Genomic DNA, 10,345 nt, shown 5'->3' on the forward strand with positions numbered 1-10,345 from the left:
TTTTCTATATGAATATTATTTTTTTAATTTTGTACGAGGCGGTGGTGGACGTGATACAGGATTCTTCCCTCCCCCCCCCCCAAATGATGCCTGAAAGAAACGATTGGCACAGGACGGAGGATTCTGGTTGGCGGCCCTTACCCCATCAGTGGTGACATGCAGTGATGTTGACCTCTAAAGCCAAGCGGGCGTTCGCAACTAGGCAAATAACATAGTGACCAAAGAGAATCTCATCCAGGACAAAAAGCAGACTTTTCAAAGAAAGTCTTCCGCGCCGTTCCGCCCCCGATCGAATTTGAATTTATATAGAAAATATATGCTTTTGACACCCCCCCCCCCCAGAGAAAAAAGTCAGAAGGAAACACTGTAAGTGCCTGCGATTGTGTTGGGCATCCATTGAAACAACATCATTTGCCAAGATAGATTACTAATAGAAATGGAAATGGAAGCCGTTTCCTAAATAATCGAAAAAAAGAGTGCATTTGGGTGCAAAGGGTGAGACAGTGGCGGAACTAGAAAAAAAAGGCTCCCCCGCAAAGAAAAGATTAGGGCCCCCTATATATATATATATAAATAAATAAATATATATATATATATATATATATATATATATATATATATATATATATATATATATATATATATATATATATATATATATATATATATATATATATATTCATTTATTTATTTATTTATTTATTTATTTATTTATTTATAAATATATCCTAACTGAGTAATTTAGTCTACTTCAGGGGTCGGCAACCTTTTGAAGCGGAAGAGCCAAAAGTTACAATTTTCAAAATTTCCCTGATTTTAAAGAGCCACTAACATTTTTTTATTTCAAAATTTTTATTTTTTTATTAAGATTATTAGTATTTGTGCAAGGAGCTGGAGAGCCGCATCTTGATATCAAAAGAGCCGCATGCGGCTCGCGAGCCACAGGTTGCCGACCCCTGGTCTACTTCATTGCAATAAATAACCATTCTGAGAGATCAAACCAGAAAAAAATTTAGTCCAAACTCATCTAGCTGTGCGAAATACTCATTTAAACGCTGGTCAAAAATATATAAAGACGTTAGCTTGATTCGTGAATGGTTTCTCGCGTTATGTTTATTTTTTTCATTTTTGGCTTTTATAATATCAATTTTGAAAACATTGATTTGTATATCTATATTATTGTATAGTACGTCTTATTTAAGTAGCAATTCAGAGAATCAATTGCTTTTTAATATACATAGTACAAAACTATTTAAATGAGCTTCGTGGGCATCCCTATTTTAAAGAAGGGCAGTAAGTCATGGAAGTAGTGTGAATGTTTACCTACCTTTCAAACTATAGCTCTTGTAGATTTTAAAATATTTTTCTACGCAACAATCTCTGCTATAGTAGATCTGTTGTTTTTTGAAAAAAAAATTCAATGTTTTTTGGTAGGAACTGGGCCCCTAAACGTCCTGGCCCCCCCCCCCCCCGCATTGCGGGGTCTGGCGGTATGGTAGTTCCGCCCCTGGGGTGAGACCAGATGATATCACAGGAATGGCGGTGTATTGGATGCCGTAAGGGAAAAGAAGACAGCGAAGGCCTACAGAGACGTGGGTTAAAAACAACTGGCAAGAGTCGCACTAACATGTTGCCATAGATCGGCAGATGGGGAAAGAAATTTCAGTGGCGGTCCCATGATAATATGGCTCCTTCAATATTGTTTGAATTAATTGGCAGGTTTGCTTTTTGTTAATATAGCGGTGCTACATTTGTCTTGAATGCTTAAGTGTTTTTAGACCAGCATTTTATCTAATTTACTTAATCCTAACACCTACCATCTACCTATACATTATTTCTCATATTTTATCATTGTACGTGCATTGAAAAAACTTGTTATAGATTTAATTGAAGTTTGTATACTATCAAATAATGATGCGATATGCTCAAAGACATGTGGGTTATCTTTCAGGGTTAAAATATATTTCTATTTCGGGAACGGTAGACTTACTACAGGTGTCCGCCCCCCCCCCCCCCCCCCACACACACACACATTGCAGAGAGATGTCTGAAATAAACACTGAAGACATGATGGACGTTATAAAGATTAAGCCTATACATGATTCTTTGATACTGATGATTATGTATAAAAAAACTTACGATCATAACAAATCGCCCGTAAGTCATAATCCAGATGTCGTAAATTATTCACTTTTGAATCATTTTGATAGCGATGCTTAGCCCAGTTAATGTTTGCTGGAATTCGGTGATTAGTATGCCCAGTTGTTTACTTTGATAGTTGATCGTTCAACTCACGATCTAGATCTAGAATCTAGATCTTACCAACTTACTACTAAAGAAAAGATATAATCTAGATTCTATAACTGATTGCTTTCTAGATCTAGCTCAAAACACATAATTGGTACTTTGAAAAAACAAAATAAACAACACCACTTTAACTCATAATTATCTGGGCGCTTAATATTGCTGGTTAAACACTAAAGTAAACAGTGGTTATTTGCCTATTTGCCATTTGGTTATTGTTAGGCCAGACGCTGACAAGACTAAGAAGAAGTAGAGATCTAGATTTCTAGATCTAGACTCTCTAGAGTCTAGTAATAGTAAGAAGTTAGAGACTGTTAGAACTAAGGAAGACTCTCAGTGACTGATTTTTTTTAGCCACTGAGTGAGTCAGTCAGTATCTCTGATGTCGTGTATTGTAGTACACCACTACACTGTAGTAATCCATGGCCTAAACTCCTACTAATTATAGTAATTAAGTAAATTAACTATTGAAACGATACTCTGCCTGGTCCTGAGTCTACCTGCTGTCATTTAATGCTGGTCACCCCACCCCCTTGCCTTACATTACCATTCTGAATTCAGATTAATTTCCAACCCCACCTTACTTTTTAGCGCAATTTCCATTCTGGAGAATTGCGTTTATTAACCCGTCATTTCTGGATGGATGGATGGATGGATGGATGAATGTGTGTCTGCAGCTTTAAGTCGTATCTCCTCCTCAACGAAGCAATATCGATGACTAGTTCCAAAAGCAATTATGTTAAGCAAGTTACGAGGATGAACATAGGCCATAAAAATTCCGGGTTTCTTTCATGGATTTCCCAGAAAAGCCAAAAAATCTCGAAAAAAAGCAGTTTTTGGCCCATATCTCGGCAACCAGACCACTTAGCGACTTGAAACATGTACCAATCGATTCCTGTCATAATTTAGAACAATATTGCCGAAGAAAGTTTTCAAAAATATTCTCTCGTTCGGTCACAAATTTTAAAATTACATAAACACCTACAAACCGATTGTTCTTCTAGCTTGAACGCACCCCAACATTATACGTCAGAGCTATTTTTAGATAACATAAGGAAATTGCGCACAAATGTCACTAGACTTTTTTAATTAACTTGTTTACCACTGTATTTATTATTTATTAGATTACAATTTAGTGAATTACACCTGTCCACAAACTAGACTAAATAAAGAATGGCCCTTGTCAATGTAAATTTACCTCTATAGGCCCCTAGCTAAAGTTATTAATTAGTTAATATACTGTCGTACTCTAAACCTAAAAAGTTCCTTTTTGAACCTTATGGGCCAAGTTCACCTGATAGTGACCTCGGCATTATATGAAAGGATAGTCACGATAGTGTGGTCAGCCACCTTTACTTTCCCTGAGCTGGATGGACTCAGTGACATTCTATTAACTCGAACCCAGATTTGAACTCGAGACTTTGGGGGGTTAGCAACTAAATTAACTAAAAAATTATTTCTTTTTATCTGTTTTTTATAGTCAGTAGGCCTACACAAGCAAATGTTAGGTCTCTATTAACTTAATAATATTTTGTTTTGACAACTTCATTTTGATAAATGCAAGGTCGGAAAGAAAAAATTATATGTTAATACAATTTTTAAAAATATGGGGCCTGCCATAACTAATTTGTTCTTATATTTCTATAATTAATAATGAAACAATAATGGAATCTTCTAAAAAAAAAAGGGACGATATTTTGAGTCGTCCCCGGTCAGAACGTCCCCCGTCGTGGCCTCAACCAACCGGCAGGCTTGTTGCATTGAGTTAAATATAAACTCAAAACAATAATATAAACATTCACCTCCCGCATTGACAATGACAAAATCTGATCCCAAATCATATGAGGGGGGTGTGTATGTCTTGACCTCCGCCGAACCCCTGTGACTGACTCACCAAACCCTGGGCTTGATCAAATCAAGGTTAAGAACCACTGGCTAAGACAGTCATAAAGTCATTGAATGACTATAACAACTAGCGCAACAGTTACAAATGCATAGCATACGTACATTATTTCAGTGTTAAAGTATTTATGTTCAGGTTTTGAATTAGCTCTAATTAATATTTTTTAGAGGCAAAACATGGGAAGGCATAAAGAAAAAAGTAAAAAACATAAGAAAGATTATGAATATCATCACAAAAAAAGCAAAAAAAGGTAATTTTATTTGGTCTTATTTTCTTAATTAGTGTCAGGTTATTTGCTAAATGGCTGATTTTAACAGATCATTATTTGCTAACAATTAATTAACTTTAGTTAAAATGTCTTTACCATTGTGCTTAAAAAGACAAGGGCAGATATAGTGAATTTATGTATAATTAATTTCAGTTTAGCCAGTTTTTTTAGACATTTTTAGGTTTTCAGTCAAAGACTACATGGTTTTGCTTAGGCTTTTAAAAAATATTGTTGTAATCCTTATGTGGGTCTAAAGTGAACATTGTTGGTGTATAATAAAATTTGTCCTCACTAATTATGCAGGCACAGATCTGACAGTGAGATGTCTGATTCTGACAAGTCTGATTCCTCCTCGGGATCATCTTCCCCTAAAAATTCGAAGAAACGCCATCGATCAAGAAGTGACAGCAGACATAGATCAGACTCAAGGAGAGACAACCGGCATCGGTCGGACTCAAGGGGTGACAAGAGACATAGATCTGGATCTAAGAGTGACACACAGTCTAATGATTCTATTCAGCAATTGACTGCATTGGAAGAAAGAAGGTTAGACAAGATTTATTTCTTTTTGCCGACTTATTCATTGTTTAAAATTAATAATCTGTAGATCATTTTTCTGGTAAAGTGTTTTTATCTTGCTGTCGTCATAAATAAAACTTTGCTCAGGTTTCAAACATAAATGTGACATTTTTATGAAGCTTTATGTCCAAAAAATGTTTTTATCAATCAGGAAAGAAAAGGCTTTACTAAAAGCTTTAGAAACACCAGAGGAAAAAAGAGCAAGAAGATTGGCCAAAAAGGTAAGTTAAGACAGTAGCAAGACGTTTTGGTGGGAAATATTAGTTTTAGCTGTAATGTTATGTTTAGTTGAGTATAATTAATTTTAGCTAGGCCTATAAGGTTTTTAGGTGGGTATTTTTAGTTTCAGCTTCATTATTGCTATAATTGTTCTGTAATGTAAATGCTACATTAAGGTAATTTTTGTTAGTTTTAACTAAAGTATTATTGTTTAAAAAGAAGTTACTAGTATTATGGTACAGTAGTTATTGTTAGTTATATAGCTATGTTGTTGGTTATTATTATTTATGTTGTGTTGTATTTATGTGTTTATTGTCTAATAAGGACTGAAAATTTATTTTAATGATTTCAGGAAGCAAAAGAGCGTAAGAGAAAAGAACAGATGGGCTGGGATAAAGATTATCTGGTAAGTGTGTACTAAGCCTTTCTACATGAAAGCCTGCATGTACATGTGGTTCTGCAGGTATAGGTTTGTCATAAATGTTTCACTTTATTGTAACGATTGCCATAACTCTTTGAATTAAATTAGAAAAGTTATTAAATGCGTGGGTGAAAACTTAAATATTTATAATCTCAAAAGATAATTTGCATTTGTTAATCAGAAATAAATAGCTGCGGGGCTGTTATACATTCTATATGATGTAGACAATTTTACTGCATGTAATGTAGATAATTTGATTACGACAGGGTTATACCAATGTAGACAACCCATTTGGAGATGAACATTTACTGGACACTTTTGTGTGGACGAAAAAGCTGGAGAAGGAAGGTAAAAAAGACTTTGCTGCTGAAGATTTACAAGCTATAGCTCGATCTAAGATGCTGCAAAATAAGGTCAGTTTTTAACTAAAATTTGGGACTAAAAATAGGATAGCCAGAGACATAAAACAGAAAAACTTGAGATTTATTTATATCAGATATTTTATTAAAAACTTCAAATTTTACTAAACACTAATACTGCAGTAGCTTTAAATTAACCTTACACAAATACCACAGTCCCTTTGATTTGTTAAATATATTGTAAAAAAAAAACAATTATCTGCCTGAATTAGAATAAAGTTGAAAGAACTAAAATGGACTATTTAATTTAGGCTGAGTTGGAGAAAGTGAAGAAACGTCGACTTGAGCGTGAACGTGAGCAGGAGGAGAGGGAGAGGGAAAGGGTAAGTTTTTTTGTCTAATATGTGAGAACCGCATGACAAACTGCCAATAAAAAGTTCAACATTTATTTTAACTCTGTTATATGTCCACATTGCTAATTTCTTTTTAAATTTATCATGCTTAGATAATTTAAACGTTGAATGATTTAATATTGAATTAAAACATAACTCATCTTGAAGAGAAAAACATTTAAACACATCTATTTATTTAAAATGTTAAGGTGCATTAAATACAATTATTCTTTAAACATGCTAAGATTGTTTCTTCATGGAATAATTCTTTACCAGGAAATGTTACAACGAGAGAAAGAAGCTGACTATTACAAAGAATGGGAAAAACAGGAAGATGGTGTAAGTCCTTTATATCTGTATTTTATTACATTTGTTTTAACTTGTTTTTTTTAAAGATGTAATATTTTATTGTTATTTGACTAGTGATAGATGAACATTTTTCTTTTAGTTTCACCTGAGCCAAGCCAAGCTTAGATCAGAGATAAGAATAAAAGATGGACGGGGTGTGTACATTTTTTCTTGTACTAAAATTTATCAACATGTTCTATTGCTAGAACATAGATGTATATTTATCAATATTTTCTTGTACATTTATCAACATGTTCTATTGCTGGAATATAGCTGTACATTTTTTCAACACATTTTATTCATCAGCAAAACCAATTGATTTACTGGCCAAGTACATCAGCGCAGAAGATGATGAGTTGGCAGTAGAGATGCATGAACCATACACATATCTTTATGTAAGTCAACACATTTAACACATAGACCATGGACTTGTAAGTTAGTTCATTTACACATGTAATTGTAAATCACTTTAAGTAACTATCTAAACTATAAATATCTGTGTAAATCAATTTAGAATAGAACTGTATCTATGGAGATCTAACACATTTTAACTATGAGAGTTAAAAGTCAAATCCTTTCTTGAAATAGTAACCTAAATTATGTATTGTCTAGGGATTGACCATCCAAGATCTTGAAGACTTACTGGAGGACATTAAAGTTTATTTAGAGCTGGAAGAAGGGAAAAATGCTGACTATTGGAGGGACATTATTACAGTCACCCAGGATGAGTTGGTCAAACTTAGGAAGTTGGACTCTAGAGGTGAGAGCTGGCTAAATTGTTGATTAAACTAGATTTTATAAACTAAGAACTATTCAAACAGTAGAGGTAAGAATTGGTTGTTTAGTTTTATTGAATGTAATCCTATAGTTAAATAAGATGTTTTCTTATATTGTCTGTTAGAATTTATTGGGGACAGGCGAGATGGAATCAATCAAGCTGTCACATCTGAGATTGGAGATATCTTTAAAGGGAAGACAACCAATCAACTCAAGCTCCTAGAGAAACAAATCAAAGACAAACTCAGTGGTGGTGAAGGCATTGATGTTGGTGAGCTACAAAATATCTTACATTTGTAATTGTAAGAAAAGTGTGTCAAAGTACAAAAAATCAAAATTTAAAAAATGCTTGAATGATTTGATAATAAGCAGCTGTTAGCTCAGATTCAGGTTTTATTTTTAGAATAAGAATTTCTTTCTCTAGTATATTATGTTAAGCCTTTTTCTTGTACAGCTCTTCTTATGTATCAATTTACATTCAGCATAACAACTGCTACAGACGTAATCTTAGTTATAAATAAAATCAAAACAGTTTCACAACATGTGAATTGTTTCTCCTATACACGGTATTTCAGGTCCTAATTTTGTATTTTCTCCTGAGACATTTACCCCTCTATTGCTAGTACCAAAAGTATGTTTTAATTTCAGGCTACTGGGAGTCTCTGTTACAGCAGTTGAAAGCTTATAAAGCAAGAACTAGACTCAGGGAAAGGCATCAGGAAGTTTTACGGCAAAAACTTTTTAAGCTTAAACGTGAGGTAAGCAATGCTCAGCCGTGGGGGGTGGGGGGGACGACGACACATACAAACTGCTCTTGTATGAGCTTTTAATGGTTTTACACCAAGAAGACAAGATGAAAAGGAGAGTATCGATATTATTTATACATACTATTATTACTATTGATTAGGTTGATGTGAAGAATGTATGTTTTTTCCTTTCCAGCAAGGCATTGAGTCTGGGCCTTTGTTTCCTGTTGTTACAACAGAGAAGCCAGAGTCAAGTAAATCTGTACATGAGTCATCACCTCAACCAGGACCATCACAAGAGCCATCAGACAGGTCAGTTGCAGGGTCACCTAACCCCTCCCTATTATAGATCAATTTTAAGGGCAGAGACATTTATGCAAACTACTTTTTTTTCTTCTAATTTAGCGGGCCAGTTGAAGAAGAGAAAAAAGAAGAGGAAGAAGAAACAATAACAGAAGAAGACATGCAAGAAATGGAATATATCAAGGGAGGATACTCTCCCAGATTATTTCAAGCTGAAGATCTCACTCTTGATGCTGTTGTTTATGATGAAGCTGATGATAACAAAAAATTAGACTTGGCAAGAAAACAGGTGTTTGCTACTGGACGAGTGAGGGTGAGTTAAACAGGCCATAGAGATTAATAATTAATTATTGATTAATTAACTTAAAAGGTCATAAGGTAATGAAGTAAAACTATTTAGTTTCTGTTGGGCATTTCAAATTTTTGTTAACCCACAATATTTCTCACATATTTAAATACAAATTCTGATGTCACCTTTGCCAATTAAAATATGAAAGTTACAATATTTAAATATGTAGGTGAAACAGCAATCAGAATTTAGCTCTATAAAAATGTATTTTGTTTTATCAAGTATCACAATTAAGTGCCTATGGAATAATGTTTAAATTATAAAAATCAATGAAATCATTTAACTAGTTACTTTGATCTAGAATAACAGCTATAGTAAGTGTTTATTATTTTATCAGACTGATGGTGAGACAGAGTTTGAAAAGAAAGCCAGGGAAGGAATGGATTTGGATGAGGCTCAATTTAGCGTTGAACTTAATTTGGATCAGCAGTCATTTATGTGGTCAGATAAATACAGGCCTCGAAAACCTCGCTTCTTTAACAGAGTACACACAGTAAGTCAGACATTTTTTTACATCTTTGTGTTGCTATATTTACTTCTTTAACTGTGTAATGCAAAGCTGTCTATGCCTGTCACTAAAAATAACACTGCCTGTTCTTAAGACTTTATTGACAATTTTTTGTTCTATGCTGCAACTACTTGAAATGTCTCCAACTAAAATATATGTTCTGTGGTATCTGTGCAGGGTTTTGAATGGAACAAGTACAATCAAACACATTATGACATTGACAACCCTCCACCAAAGATTGTCCAAGGCTATAAATTCAATGTAAGTCATCAATGTGTTCCTAGTCTGTAGAATAACTAGTGAAATAGTAGTTTGAAATAAGTAAAACACTGAACCTTTATTGTTTCTATTCCTCAGATTTTCTACCCAGACCTCATTGATAAAGCAAAAACTCCAGAATATTTTGTGGTAAGTGTATACAGTGTACTAAAGAAATTATAAATAGGTCAGGGTGGGGTGCTGTTTCTATGTCGGGTCTAAAGCACATCACAGCTTTAAGTTTAATGACAATCATATTTCAAACACTTGTTTCATAATTGAAAAATGTTCTTTTTCAGACCCCATTAGAAGGCAGCAAAGATTTCGCTATGCTTAGATTCCATGCAGGCCCACCTTATGAGGTATTTTATATTACTGAATCTTAAGTTGTCTTTAACTGTGCTACTGATTTTAATCATGATCAGTTTTAAATGTGAAATATTTTATTTTTACAGGACATAGCCTTCAAAATAGTAAACCGTGAATGGGAATATTCATATAAAAGGGGTTTTAGGTGTCAGTTTCACAACAACATTTTTCAACTCTGGTTCCATTTCAAGCGCTACAGATACAGACGATAAATTTTTATTTACTCATTTTAATAAAAAAAA

At 33.9% G+C, this 10,345-nt stretch overlaps 1 protein-coding gene across 1 annotated transcript; it reads left to right on the forward strand.

The window, feature by feature from the left end:
• The first annotated feature begins 2,261 nt into the window (after positions 1–2,261).
• LOC131946574 (splicing factor Cactin) lies at positions 2,262–10,328 on the forward strand. The gene is made up of 20 exons (XM_059307429.1): positions 2,262–2,401; positions 4,375–4,457; positions 4,779–5,021; positions 5,206–5,275; positions 5,626–5,679; positions 5,961–6,107; positions 6,365–6,436; positions 6,722–6,784; positions 6,894–6,948; positions 7,100–7,188; positions 7,406–7,553; positions 7,695–7,841; positions 8,219–8,328; positions 8,513–8,628; positions 8,722–8,932; positions 9,306–9,461; positions 9,654–9,737; positions 9,834–9,884; positions 10,034–10,096; positions 10,190–10,328. Exons 2-20 carry the CDS (start codon positions 4,384–4,386, stop codon positions 10,313–10,315), a joined length of 2,079 nt encoding a protein of 692 aa, XP_059163412.1. The 5' UTR covers positions 2,262–2,401; positions 4,375–4,383; the 3' UTR covers positions 10,316–10,328.
• Positions 10,329–10,345: the final 17 nt, after the last annotated feature.

Source organism: Physella acuta, unplaced genomic scaffold (assembly GCF_028476545.2).
Source record: "Physella acuta isolate Inbredline_101_S28 unplaced genomic scaffold, ASM2847654v3 ptg000563l, whole genome shotgun sequence".
Classification (NCBI taxonomy): domain Eukaryota; kingdom Metazoa; phylum Mollusca; class Gastropoda; family Physidae; genus Physella; species Physella acuta.

What these genes read in the sequence shown, in the direction of transcription:
- LOC131946574 (XM_059307429.1), top strand. Translation starts at nt 4,384, where the DNA reads ATGGGAAGGCATAAAGAAAAAAGTAAAAAACATAAGAAAGATTATGAA. An exon ending in CACAAAAAAAGCAAAAAAAG is followed by an intron (nt 4,458 to 4,778) that starts GTAATTTTATTT and finishes CTAATTATGCAG; the next exon opens with GCACAGATCTGACAGTGAGA. An exon ending in GCTGGGATAAAGATTATCTG is followed by an intron (nt 5,680 to 5,960) that starts GTAAGTGTGTAC and finishes TGATTACGACAG; the next exon opens with GGTTATACCAATGTAGACAA.